The 15,172-nt window shown below is 36.0% G+C and overlaps 1 protein-coding gene across 2 annotated transcripts in view; it reads right to left on the reverse strand.

Annotated features, from left to right (window-relative positions):
* Nucleotides 1–15,172, reverse strand: part of LOC112053314 (homeobox protein BarH-like 1b) — a 105,296-nt gene that overhangs the window by 12,922 nt on the left and 77,202 nt on the right. The window contains exon 2 of one of the 2 annotated variants that reach the window (XM_024092706.2): nucleotides 12–723. The exons of the other annotated variant lie outside the window; for it this stretch is intronic. Coding sequence (XP_023948474.1) covers nucleotides 332–723 — 392 coding nt within the window. The 3' untranslated portion in view covers nucleotides 12–331. Of the gene's footprint in view, nucleotides 1–11; nucleotides 724–15,172 lie in introns of those variants that run through there. 2 annotated transcript variants of the gene reach the window in all.

Genomic DNA, 15,172 nt, shown 5'->3' on the forward strand with positions numbered 1-15,172 from the left:
GGAATAAAAACATACACTAACACATAAACTTTCGCGTTTATAATATTAGTGTGATCTGTCAATTTAGTGTAATTTAGAGATTTGTGCACAGACTTGTTAGCTCGACAACTAGGTTTAATGAAGATAAAAACATTATTTAAATCACTTAAGTCCAGTTACTAATTCAAGTAATCGATGTGCGATTCAAAACGTTCAATGCATCGATCACGTTTCTTTCAGATTCACTAGCACTAATCGAGTCGTTGACACTGTAAAGTTCGTGTATCGATTAAAAATCGAGTAGTCGTCGGTCGTAAGCGACATCTGGCGCGATAGCACGCGCCGCCTCGTTTCATTTAGACGCGTTTACGACTAAATTCGTCGCGGCTTCCTCACTGGCACCTATGCTCATAGCTTTCTTCTTCAGGATGCCCAAATCTGTAACGTTTTCGAGGAAACTTTTGTGTGCTGATAGCACTTTAGCGCTTTCTACATCTTTTTTTAATTCCTCCATGTCCCTCTTTAATTTCGCCCGTCTGTTTTGGAACCAGGTGATGACTTGCGCATTGGAGAGTCCTAATGAGCTGGCGATCTCGTCTCTATCAGCCGGGGAGAGGTACTTCTGGTAGAGGAACCGCTTCTCCAGCTCGAAGATCTGGTGGTTGGTGAACGCCGTCCGGGACTTGCGCTTCTTCTTCGCCTGTGGCCGCGAGTTGAAGAGGTTCAAGTGATTCGACTGACCATCTGGAACAAGGAGAAGATTTCGGTTAATGATTTATCGTGATACGTTTGATGGAAACTGTCTATTTAAATTGCCCGGGGTGATTGGCTCCAGATGGTCGCAATTTTAACTTTTTAATTTAGTACATTAGAGTTGTGTTTTTTATAAATATACTTATATCTTGCTGTTCTCTAACTGGGTGCATTTAAGGCCTTTATTACTTTGATTTTATTTTTTTGTTTGTTTATCGTACATAATTAGCTTACGACGGTTAATTTTACGAAAATGTGTAGAGAAGTAGAGACTCTCACCCGACTGGTTATCTACACTAATACAATAAATTTTGTTTGTTTGAACGCGCTAATCTCAGAACCTTTGGAATTAAAAACACTAATTTAACATTTTTTTATTGCACGAGTAACCGCAAGGCATGTCAGCTCGATACAGATGACAAGGAACTCATTTTACGCAAATTCTTAGAAAAAAAATCGTTTAATAAATAACAAAGAGTTAACTAGTGATAAAAATAAAACCGACAGTGGAGTAAAACAGCCTAATATTAAAGATAGTGACGAAAAGATTTATATGGTCGAAACAGTTCTATTAATAAAAGGTCAGATAATAAAAGGTATAATAAAATATAAAGCTTTATGTCTATATTACACCGTAAGTAGGAAAGTGGAAAGCAAGCAGCACGGACTTGTTATCAGGTACTAAAACATCACCGCTGTCTATGGTCTAATGGTAGCTTCACACTGATCCAGTACTAAATAGATAGAACAAAACAGATCAGTAGGTCTATTTTTATCATTTGCTTATCAAACGTATTTCTTTGTTCCTAAGTTTTATCAACAAAAATAACTCGGATACACTTTTTCCTTGCTTATTACCATATTTTTACTTTTGACCTACAATTAAAGTCTTATATAAAGGTTTAATTAAATCTACGACTACCTTCTACTTGTGTAAATGCATAGCGTGTTTAGAGTTACAGAATTAGAATTTTGATAGTAAACTAAATTAAATAATTAAACTGGACCATTTGAAAACGTTGTGATCTAGTCAACAAAACAGAGATATTCGTACAAATATTTGTAGTAGTAGAATTTATATAGATAAAGTAGTTTTTGTGACAGAGCTACAACCAAACAGCATTGTTGTGTTCCAATCTAAAGCATTGCTGGTGTACATATGCCTTAGGTGGCGACACTTTGTAGGACACGTTACTTGCAGGCCTTGAGAAGTGTTACTCTGTTTATAGGCCTATGGTATTCCATCCATTCCACGACTGATGGTCGTTGGAGTCGTAAGGAGTCCTTCCTTGAGTGGATCACGTCTCGGTAAGCGGGGTGTGGAGCGCCCCTCCACTAGGTAGAACGACGACCTCCGGACGGTGGCTGGCATCGATTGTATGCAAAATCCAAACATAGAGAGGGATGGCGCTGCTTAAAGGAGGCCTATATCCAGCAGTGGATACATAATGGCTGATGATGATGATAGTTTTTCATTAACCACCAGTTGGGCTACCCATCTGGTTAATGGAAAATTTGGTATGTCAATTATTACTATAAAAAACCCGCTAGGCGTGTCAGCGGTATTTTAATATATTAACTTTATTCATACGAGTGGAATGGAGCGGTGTGAATCGGCCATTACACCAGTCTATGGTAATAAAGAGCCCGCAGCGCTAAAATGTAACTCTTCCGTCGTAAAAGGGCCCAATAAAAACACACCCAGGACTTTTAACGAGCACAAATACGGGCTCTTAGTCAGAAAAATCTCTTTATTTTTTTGAAAATGGCAATCAGATACAATGTTTAAATTGTAATAGGTACGAGTAGAAGATTAACTACATATTGATATGTAGATAACTGCTTCAGAAAAATAAGGTATATATGTGCTATACTGTCTTTGGCGCGTATTAAAGCTTAGGCAATAAACAGTTGCGTAGCTGGACTAATGTAGTGGGCAAAGTAGCTTTTTCTTTCAATACATGCTCCCAAAGTCTCTACAATATTTTTGCCTCAAACCTAGTCATCCACCTCGTGTATATTGTAAATACACGAGACCATACAATTAGAAAAACGTTATTAATAAATAACGTTTTTCTAATAGTAGGTTGGATGATATACCATTTTGAAATCCTCTTGATGAGTCTTTGAATTTAGTACCCATATCGCAATATTCGAAAAAAAAAATATTTTACCGCGAGGCGTCTCACAGTCGTGTTATTTTTTTTAACTTCACCTATCTAAGAACACTTGGGTTATTAAGACAAACCTAACGATATCAATTACGTAAATCCGTTCAGCGGTTTAGAAAATATGAGTAATAAAGGATATTACATACATACAAGATAAGCGCGAAAACATAACCCTTCTTGCAGCCGGGTAAAAAATACTCAATTACTTTTACAATGATATCCTGGCACTACTAGAACTAGTGAGGCCCGTGCCTTAGGCTAGATTCCTATACCTACATATGTCTTTAGCAGTCTTTCTAAACAATAATTGTTATTAATCATTATTGTGATCCTAATAATATTAATCATGGTCAATCTGACGGCAGTTAAGTCAAGTCAAGTCAATCAAATCAAAACCGTAAGGATTCGCCAGCCGTAGGCGAGGGCCCAATTCGCTTCTAGCTACGCTACTGCTAATAAATCATTTTAATTCATCAACTGAAGAAAAACGGAGAGAAGGTTACCAATTCGACGTATTTATAATTGTATAGGTACCTACTTTTTTTTTTATTTAACTGTAACTACCAATTTCAAAGTTATTACCCCTGCGTAGTACCTACGTATTACCGTAACGGAAATGAGGAAAGTAACGAAAACAATGGTAAAGTTATCTATCCGTAACGTTACATTTCCAATCGTTATCTCAGTAATTTCAGTGCACACTGAAATCGTGTTATTTGTATAATTGTTTTTTGTAATTAACTTGTTAATGTTTATGTTCGTAGCCTGTTTACTACAATGTTTCTTATCGTCATTTGAACGGTAAAAGGTAAAGCTGTTTGCTAATTGTTTAGTGTATGTAATTGCAATTGGTTTTCGTTATTAGTTGTTTGAAATCGCTGCAAATTAAGTGCAGAATATTAATTTGTTTATTTCAAGTATTAATATAGGTAGGGTTATGGGCTACTACTTCTATAGTATAGAAGTATATGGTTGTGGCGAATTTGAACTTTATGTTTGAAAGATATCAAAATCAACAACGAAGTTGCCATGGAAACTATCGATGTTACAGCGCTGGTACTTTACAGAATACAAGGGCTGCTTAGTTTGACTGTTCAATTAGCATGGGGACACGGAAAGGGACACAGAAGTATTAAAAGTGATTACAAATATAAGAAAACTAATATCGAACAAAGGTTATTCACAACACTTGACAGGACAACTTAATTAACAAATCAAACTGTAACCAAAATAAGACCCTAGAATGGCAGAGAATGACCCTGAGTGAAGTCACGTACTTGTGAACGATGTGTGTAGGGTTTTATTTTGGTTACATTGGATATTAGTTTTCTTATATTTGTAATCACTTTTGAGTCCTATAATAGAAGGGGACACAAAAGGGATCACACAGGAACTTTAACAATTGACTGAACAGTCGGCATAGGCTAAGGTCTGTGTTGTGCACTGCCCAGCCATAGCCCATAAGTCTCGTCAGCTATGGCCTCGCTTTAAGTGTGAGATCATTCGTCCGTTAAACTGCGGTGTACCGCAGATATTAATAAAATAATAAAACAACCCGCTATAGCGCGTTAACGATGGCTTTAAGCCTAACTCAATGGACTAAGAGTCTGCAGTAGTCTGATCTCCCTCCAATTATAAAAGTTTAAACATGTTCCAAAGTTTTGAAGCTCATGCTTCATCATCATTCATCATGCGATGCTTCATCATCGTCATCATCATCATTTCAATAGTATATCCCAAAAAACTAATCCATACTTGCCTATCGTACTTAATTACCTATAGTTTGACAGGTATAAGCATGGAGTGACAAACTTAGCTTCCAACGCCGATTGTACCTAGATCAAGACGCCCGAAAAACGTTCTTTACGATCCTGACAATGTCATAACGAAACGACAATGCTTCCCAGGCAACACAAACACAAGTACACAGCGTCTTCGCCGGCTAAGACGAGGTCCCCGATATCTGACGCCACACAGACGTGGGTAGGTATTTTATTAACTCACGATAAGCCGAGTATCAGAGGAGACGCCATTAGAAAGTCATCACTTCAGTTTTTGAACCCATCAGGCGATGCTTCCCAAACCACCAGTGACGCCGCTGAGGTCGTATTAAAAAACTTATGGCACACACAGTTGGAAGAAAAAACTCAGCTTTTATAAGTTACTAGCCTAAGCGGTTTCACCCGCATGGTTCCCGTTGCCGTAGGAATGCGGGGATAAAATATAGCCTTATAGCCTTCCTCGATAAATGGGCTTTATAACACTGAAAGAGTTTTTTAAATCGGACCACCTGAGATTAGCGCGTTCAATCAACAAACAAACAAACTATTCAGCTTTATAATATTAGTATAGATATTGACGGCTGCGTGGCGCAGTGGGTAGTGACCCTGCTTTCTGCATCCACGGTCGTGGGTTTGATTCCCACAACTGGAAAATATTTGTGTGATGAGCATAGGTGTTTTCCAGTGTCTGTATGTATTTTATACATTATATAAGTATTTATATGTAGTATACAAATGTATATGAATATTATAACATCAACTATCATAGTACCCATAACACAAGCTACTCTGTATGCTTACTTTGGGGCTAGATAGTATTGTTTAAGTATATTTATTTATTTATAACATGAGGGAAGTCTGGTTAGCGCAGACTTGTTCTCCAACTGCCTATGCATTGTCAGTGAATCGGAATTCGCTTTCAAAAGCACAATTACGCCGACCGCATGCGAATATTCACGCGTTATTAGTGTTGCCATACGCGTGAGTATAAAACGCGATAATGGCATTTTTGCTTTCAATTGACTCGGAGGATATTAACACGGAGGATATATTGCAGAAAGAACTCAAAGTTTTTTATTTTTATGTGCACATAAGCCCGCGACTTCGAGTGAAATTTAATTTTTCACAAATCTCGAAAACATGGGTTAATCGAAATAAAAGGTACTTAGATGATTGCCGGTCTTGGGCCGGACATGAATATAGTGATTTGATTAGGTTTTGGCTGGTGGGAGGCTTGGGCCGTGGTTAGTTACCACCCTACCGACAAAGACGTACCGCCATATGTTTTCTGTGGTACCGACAAGCGATTTAGCGTTCCGATATGATGTCCAATCCTCTTCCTAACGAGTCAGCCCGCTTCCATCTTAGATTGCATCATCACTTAGATCAGGTGATATTGTAGTCAAGGGCTAACTAGTAAAAAATATAAAAAAATGTATGGTGCAATAAAAAATAAACTTAATGACTGACTGCAATTTACAATAACACATTAGAACAATATAAACATTATCTATGTTCTGTGGTCTACTGTATCTACATATATTAATTTATTTATGAGACATAGATATAAGTATCTACAATTAAAAAAACAGGAGCATGAAGAATAATAGATTTAAGCTTAAACTTATCTAGGTATATTTATTCGGTATATATCGGTATTTAGCCAAATCTTTTGTAGGTTTGGGTGTACTCTTCTATAACAAGATCCCTAAGACTGTGATGGACCTGCCAATGCATAGCTTTAAGCAATGTGTTAAAAAACATTTACTTAGTCGAGGTTACTACAACATTGATGAGTTAAAGATAAAAGCGCTTGGAGGCCATTGGATCAGCTTCCACCTTCACACAAAAAGTAAAACTATAAGAAATTGCAATGTTATCATCAATTGTAAATTATAATACCTACTGTATGATTTTTTAAAAAGAGCAACTGTTGAGTTTCTTGCCGGTTTCTTCTCAGCAGAACCTGCCTTCCGAACCGGTGGTAGAATCTTTACAAATAGTCAACTGACGTGTCAAATGTGCTTGTAAACTGAGCCTACTTGAAATAAATGATTTTTGATTTGATTTGAATAGTAGTTGAATAAACCGAAATTGCACATCAAATAAGACCTAACGAACGACCATTCCTCATCGCTCAAACACACCGAATTCTAATTCCAAAAGTCCATAACAGTTGGAAATATAATTGACGTCCAATTTCGTTGGAATCCAATCATTTATTACGCGTCAATTCCATTAGCAGTCACATCTAATTCCTTGAATAAAGGAAACAATTTAATTGAAGAGCGATTTAAGTCGGCAAACTGTAATGGGCTTTGGCTGTTTATTAATCACATCCTAATCGCATCCTTAGCGAATCCGCACCTCAATTAGGATTGAATAAAACACCCGCAGTACTAAAAAAGAGCTCTAAGTCAAAAGACATCGTTATGGTTACAAAAAATATCCAATCAGTCATGGTAGTGTGGCAACACCTGACTTTACGCGGTTTTGTGTTTCATGAGACGTGATAGCCCAGTGGTAGCCTCTGCTTTCGATTCGGAGGGTGTAGGTTCGAACCTTTTTTTGGCTGGTGGGAGGCTTCGGCCGTGGCTAGTTACCACCCTACGGATAAAGACGTACCGCCAAGCGATTTAGCGTTCCGGTGCGATGTCGTGTAGAAACCGATAGGGGTGTGGATTTTCATCCTACTCCTAACAAGTTAGCCCGCTTCCATCTGAGATTGCATTACTTGACTTACCATCAGGTGAGATTGTAATCAAGGGTTAACTTGTAAAGAATAAAAAAAAACAATCCTAAACTTTTTAGTTAGGTATGTGCATTTTAATATATTAAATATCACGTGTCTCAAACGGTGAAGGAACATCGTGAGAAAACCTGCATACCTGATTTTTTTTTAATTCTCTACGTGTGCGAAGTTTGCCAATCCGCATAGGGCCAACATAGAGGTTGAATTTGTTCCAATGCTGCATGTCAGTCATGTTTCCAGTTCTGTGTTAGGGTGGTATAAGAGAAGTAAATAGCTCGAAGAGCCGATGGACGTTGGGGTCCCAAGGTGCTGGAATGGCGGCCCCGCACTAGAAAGCGTATTTATTGGTATCCCCCACCAGATGGACTGACGACATCAAGCGAGTCGCAGGGATTCGCTGGATGCAGATGGCTCAGCATCGTGATGTTTGGAAGTCCTTACAAAAGGCCTATGTCCTGCAAATGGACGTCCATCGGCTGATATGATGATGATTATAGAAGATTTAAGTTTAAAGTGTTTATTAAACGCAAGCTTTTAGTAAAGTCTTATTATAATGTTAATGAGTATTTTATGATAAAAAAAGCTTGGTGTTAAACTGTATCATACGACTGTGTGCTTAGTTTTAAATAAGTTTGTAAAATTATGATAAATAAAGAAAATAAACCTTGGCTGAGTTTGTTGTGGGCTCTTTTCGGACCAAGGCGCGTTTGGAACCCTCGAAACTTTAATTTTAAGTTTTCGATTGATTATTATCACCATTATCTTAAGTTTAATATTATTACCTACCTGACGTTTCAAAAGAGCTTGTAAACTAAGCCTATTTGAAATAAATGAATTTTGACTTTTGACTTTTGACTTTTATAACGTTAACCATTGTAAAGTGTTTTTAAAGTAAACCATCAGATACAATTTTGTCTGTCCTAACTTTACAAGATACCTGACATTCCGAATTTTGTATGGCTGTCACTACGGTGTTATCGATTCCCCAGCATCCCTTTATCTCGTCACGACTGTACCTGCTTAATTAATTCCTCAATACCATCACGTAGCTGCGTTTATGTGCAACGATTATCTTAGTCTCAAAATGTAGTACGCAATTATACGTTTTATTCGAATGAGCAAAAAGGCGATTGTTGTATGAAATTATAATAAAATTGTTCTACTTGATACAGGGTGTATAGTTAAAGACAACGTGACGATTTAGTCTCAAAATGTAATACGCAATTATAGGTTTTATTGTAATGACTAAAAAGGCGATTGTTGTATGAAAATATCATAAAAGTGTTCCTACTGATACCAGGTGTATAGTTAAAGACAACGTGACGATTTAATTTCAAAATGTAATACGCAATTATAGGTTTTATTTAAAAGATTGAAAAGGTGATTGTTGCGTGAAATAGTAAAAGTGTTACACTGGGTGTATGGAATTAGAGATTTTATAGTTAAAGACAACGAAACGATTGCGACATGTAGAATGGCATTGTTAAAGGAAAAGTCACTATGAAAAATGTCTATTAGGTATTATACATAGTGATAAGACTAGTAATAAGATCACTTGAGTGATAGATTTTTTTTTTTTATATTTTTTTTTATTCACTTGTTATTTTAATTTTTTCAAAATTTGTTTGTAATAATTTTATATAAAATATTTAGGTGCGTAGTAGTCTACTTTATAGTATTGTAATCTGTGGTTTCCGAAGCTGGTGTCATAGTTATAATTTTAATTTTTATTTATCTACATAGATATATAACTACCAGATGTAGCCCTAAAGTGACTTTGGATTCTAGAGGCTGACAGGCTTATGTCACTCGGCTTTTATTAAAAAGGGACACGAGATTTTTTTTTGTCACTTTCAGCATGGTCGATTTTTTTGTTTGGCAAACGTCAAGTGTTTGATTGATGGTTGACAAACACAACACGTATCCAAGCAGTTAGTTAATTTTTAGTAAATTGAGTATTATATGGTACAACATTGCGGTTACGATATTAATTTATAAATTATTGTGCTATGGTGGGGTGTTGTATTTTAGGCTGCAAAAGCCGCAGTGAGCGGAAAATCAAAGGAATTACATTTCATTAGTAAGAGACCATAAACTTCATTGAATGATAATATATAGCCTAGATTTGTTGGAATTCGAAGCTAATTGAATGTGATAAGCGTTTAGTAGAGTATCTTCAATGGCAATATTTCGTATTTCGCTATATTTCAAAACCTAACCTTTCTTTTATTTACTTCAAATGTGACCATGTCCCACCTATTAAACTACCACTAAAATAAAAGAATTAAGTAATTTTTGGTAAGACGCTGTAACTAATTCTTAATAAAGTAAAGATTACACTCTTTACCACGAGTCTAAGATGCATAGCAACATTTTGTTATGATGGCTAGACATGTGTTATTAATATTTAATACTAGAGGGTATGCGCGATTTCCCCCGCATAAGTAGTTCCCGTTCCTGTAGGAATTTTGGGATAAAAAATAACCTATGTGTTATTTCAGGTTATTTGTGTGCCAAAATTTGGTGAAATCTGTTTAGTAGTATTTGTTGAAAGATTACAATAAACTCACACTTACAAACTTTCACATCTTTAGTATCAAGAAAGATCAGCTGAAAGTTTAAAAGCCTGTGCTCCTACCATAGGTAAGAATTGTAGGCAATGGACTGATATCATGTTATGATTTAAGTTATCACCGAAAACACAATTAAATAATACAAAGTTCTTTTATTATCTGAAAGAATCTTACTTTTTAATCTATCTGATCCTATTTATCGTAGTAGGTATTCATTTAATTATATTTGCAGATTACCCCAAAAACGTGTAAATAAATATGTATGGCAACATTTTGTTATGTAATTTATGAATGCAAGTGTAGTGTACATAATAATATAATACACACGCACACTTATAACCTTACATAAGGCTGTCTCACGGGCGGCCACGCTATGGCTACGTCTAGTTGTTCTAAGTCTATGTATTACTATTATGATAATATGATTATGTACTATGATGTTGTTTGTAAGCCTTCAATAAAATAAAAAAAAAAAAAAAAAAAAATAGCACTTGACTACAATCTCACCTGCAGGGTTATTATGTGTCTCGGTGTACCATTCAAATAATGAGTCACTACATCGTTTTTCATCGTAATTTCATTTTTGCAATCATCTAATTTTGTGTTTTTTTTTTCATTTAATTTTTTTTTTTTATTATTTACAAGTTAGCCTTTGACTACAATCGCACCAGGTAAGTGATGATGCAGTCTAAGATGGAAGCGGGCTAACTTGTTTGGAGGAGGATGAAAATCCACACCCCTTTCGGTTTCTACACGGCATCGTACCGGAACGCTAAATCGCTTGGCGGTACGTCTTTGCCGGTGGGGTGATAACTAGCCACGGCCGAAGCCTCCCACCAGCCAGACCTGGACAAATTAAGAAAATTTCAATCTGCCCAGCCGGGGATCGAACCCAGGACCTCCGTCTTGTAAATCCAACGCGCATACCACTGCGCCACGGAGGCCGTCAAAAAAGTAACATAAGTTTAGTAGTGATAGTAGCAGGCAGTTACGTTATTTTAACGAAAAACTGATATTTACGTAATTTTGTTGAAATATTGATGTTAGACTATTGTTAAAACTCATTGCAAATGCAAATGACATATGCAAGAACCAGCTCATGACTAAGGGCCCCGTATGGGTTCGAAACTAGTCGGGCATACTCCGACGTAATATCACGTGAGTTTTAGCCGTGTTTCATAATCAATTAATATGAATAACACTCACGATAGTTTAAATTCTAAAATTCTAAAATTTCATAAAAATAACTATATTAGACTTAGACCATTAATAACAGGACTTGCCTCGCTAACCGTTACCCCGCTGGCCGTTGTTAGTCTGTGTAAAAATTACGCGTGTGTGTATTGCGACTCAAATGTATAGTTGTGTGTAGTGTATGGACACAGAATAAACTTAATGGTGGTAAATGTTTTCGATGTGTAAGTTTACCTCGTCCCCCTTAAAAAACGACAGACTTTTTTGTTGGTGAATTCGGTTGCGAAACAAGTCCATTCTTATTAATGGTCTAAGATATTAGATGATTACTAAAACGAAATATGACAAAAATCGGTGTAGTGACTCATTGTTTGAATGGTACACTGACTTACATAATACTAATGGAAACGTAAAGTCAACTGTCGCATAGAAAAAGGACTGACAATATTCGATTTATCGTTAAGTGTAAATGATGCGTTCCGTGTTTATAAATTGAATATACATTGACGGTTAAGTACTAACAATTTAAAGACAGAAGGGAACACAGGTGGCAATGGATGTAGTTACCTGGTTGTTTGGTCGATGGCTGCACGACCTTGCTGAGCCGATCAATACAAAGGTCGAGCGAAGCATAAATGTTCAAGCGACTTTCATATGTGAATGCATGGTGGATCTTTATATGTTGTTAGTGTTGGTAAAATTTATATGGCTCGACTTATTTTAATAAAATATTTGCTCCTATAATAACAATTATCAATTATACCTAGATTTATTTATTTAACCCTTGACAACTTGATGAAAATCCACACTAATTTCAAATTCTACACAATATTGTACCGGAACGCTTTATCGCTTGGCGGGACTTTCATTAAGTGTTTTGTCATCTTGTCTGATAATAGTTTCAGATAAATAACTTTTAGTTTCACAAAATGGCAATCCTAATTATTATTAGGTACAGACTGATGGGAATTGTTACTTCGACTAGATTAGAAATCATTTGATTTCTCTCAGATATCATCAAATGTAACTTTCTCATTCGTAACATTATCTCAGATTATATCTGCAAGTAGCTCATCTTTGAAAAACTGTATTTGGAATCCACACTAATATTATAAATGCGAAAGTCTGTCTGTCTGTCTGTTACCTTGTTTCCTTGGCTAAGCCGCTGAAATGATTTTGATGGATTTTGCTAGGAAGGTTTAAAGAGATAAACTGAACCTTGGAGCAAAATATACGGTAAGGCTGTATCTCGGAAATATTCATGGTTCCTGCGGGATTTCTGAAAAAAAAAATATTCTTCCGAACTGGTGGTAAATTCTTTACAAATACATACATCTACTCGAACGTTTTAAAAGCGAAAACGAAAATGTCAAAATTAATTTAGGTATGTCAAGTAGGTAGGCTATGAATATGAAATAAATTAATTTTGATTTTGAATTTCACGCAAAATGTGTTTTGGGTAGTGGCGTACAATGCAAAAAAGCACCTAAGGACTTAATACAAACTTATGTTGTGTTACCACAAATAGTTGGACAAGGAAATTTCCCATTTTTGCTTATAATGCATACCCTAGTTAAAAACCTTATGCACGCCGCTGATTGCGGGCATTCGCTATAGTAATTTTATGGCATGAATCTAAGCTCGATCAACCAGATATTATCTAATTAATTAGCAAAAAAATACGTAGGGTAGAGCTTTGCAATTTTACGATATTGACCGACCGAAAGTTGATGTTGATCTAATCACGATTTAATCAACTAGTTAGCAAAAAAACGGTTGATAGCATAGTTGGCATTCATTGAGACTTGAGTTAGCGTGTTGATACAATTGATACACGAACAAAGATGGCCCTAACGAGTACAAATTGAATATCCTGCCACGATTCTGTTGCGGGCCCATTTTGTACGATTTTAAGGTCCATTCCATTATCTTTGGCGAAAAAAGCGTGGCGAAGCACGTCTTACGTGTGATTCATTGACTTTTTTTCCTACGATTGATAGAAAAACTGATGATACGGGTCTAAATCGATTTGTGAAAACGTTGGAAACCTACGAACCTATTAGCTTTTTGTATACTTTCATTTAAGTTGACCTGATAAATGTGTAGGTCAAATCTTAGAAGCTTAATGTAAATTAACTATCTAGAACAGCGTTTCCCAACCCCTAGGAAATCAAGCACAGTTTTCACGGACCCCCTAATAAAATAAACAGTAAAAAAAAATCCGATTAGGCAAATATTTTAGTTATTACAGATACAAAATAGGTACTTATTTATGCTTCTTAGCTGTTTATTATGGAATATATGAAAAAAAAAATTATGTGAAGTTAATAATCTCAAATCAGATTCCAGTTGTAATCTGTTTCTGTAAGTATTTGTTTTTACTTTTTTGTGTATACAAGAGTAGAGAATGCTTTTCACATAGGTAAGTGGTTGAAAAAAGCAGAATATATTTCAGTGCTTCGTCCGATATCTCCTTATCTATACTTATAATAAATCTGTAGAGAGGTCAATTCTGTACATGAAATATATTTCCAAAATAACTATCAGGGGGTGATTAGTGATCGATACTGATGCCAAAAATGCAATCAGTAAAATTTTTGTCTGTCTGTCTGTCTGTCTGTCTGTCTGTCTGTCTGTCTGTCTGTCTGTATGTTCTTTATAGAAACAAAAACTACTGGACGGATTTTAACGAAACTTGGTACAATTATTCTACATACTCCTGGGCAGGTTATAGTATACTTTTCATTACGCTACGATTAATAGGAGCAGAGTAGTGAAGAGAAATGTTGAGAAAACGGGAGAAGTTACTCAATTTTTTAATCTTCCGTCGCGTGTACAGCCTTAATGGTTAAAGCTACATAGAAATCATGTATGACGGAAATGTTCTCCTTAAAATTATCTATAAAAACACAACAGCATACATATGTCTATTTTTTATGGTTGACTCACAATAACACGTGTAACTCCCGATAGCTTAGTAGTTCGGAGCTTTCTAATTATATTTGTCTACTCTTATATTTTTAACACTCATCACTCATCCCTAATAAGAAAGTTAACATTATTACCTATTCAATAAAAAAAGAATCATAAAAATCGGTAAAGAAACACCAAAGTTATACAAGAACTATGCTAAGCCATCGCGCGTGAATACTAATTCATGCTATATGGATTATTTTTGTGTAACGGTTGCCGCGCTCGACGCGAGTCGCGGTGGGAGGAATAAATAAAGAAGTGCAGCCTTAATGAGTAGGGTAGGGGTAGAGTAGGGTAGGGTAGGGTAGGGGTAGGGTTTTGATAGGATAGGGTAGGGGTAGGGTAGAGGTAGGTTAGGGTAGGGTAGGATAGGGGTAGTTGAAAGTTTACAACGACTTTCACGCGGACGAAGTCGCGGGCGTCCGCTAGTAATCTAAATAAAATCTTTATATTCACCCAGAAACTTGATAATGAAGGTTCTTTGAAATTGATTTCAATGCTGAATCACAGGATATTTCCATTAATTTCATACAGTGCAGTAAAGACTACAGATCTAGGTATCAAATCTATATTTACTTTCTTTTGAGATAGAAATAATTTTGGCAGATAAAGTTGTCAAAAAAAACGAATGTTATGCGGACGAAGCCACATACGTCAGCTAGTCTATACATATTATATGATGGATAACGCGTAATTACACACGTAAAATATCAGCTCTTTAATCGTAATGTTATAAAACATAATAACACAGACCCGAAATAGGAAAAAAACATACATAATGCGATCCGTGGTGATATTAATGACTGTAATTCTTTACTTGTTGTTGTTGGTGCTGTTCAAAACGCGGCTTTTTGCGTTTGTTGTTTCGTTTTGTGCAGTAGAATGGTGCAACAACATTTTTTTTTACATCTGATCAACTTGTTCAAAGAGGAAGCGAGGATATTTAAAAATATTTTCCTCCTCAAAAAAAAAAATAAAGACGGATCGGTGAAGGTC

The sequence above is a fragment of the Bicyclus anynana genome, chromosome 24, assembly GCF_947172395.1.
Source record: "Bicyclus anynana chromosome 24, ilBicAnyn1.1, whole genome shotgun sequence".
Classification (NCBI taxonomy): domain Eukaryota; kingdom Metazoa; phylum Arthropoda; class Insecta; order Lepidoptera; family Nymphalidae; genus Bicyclus; species Bicyclus anynana.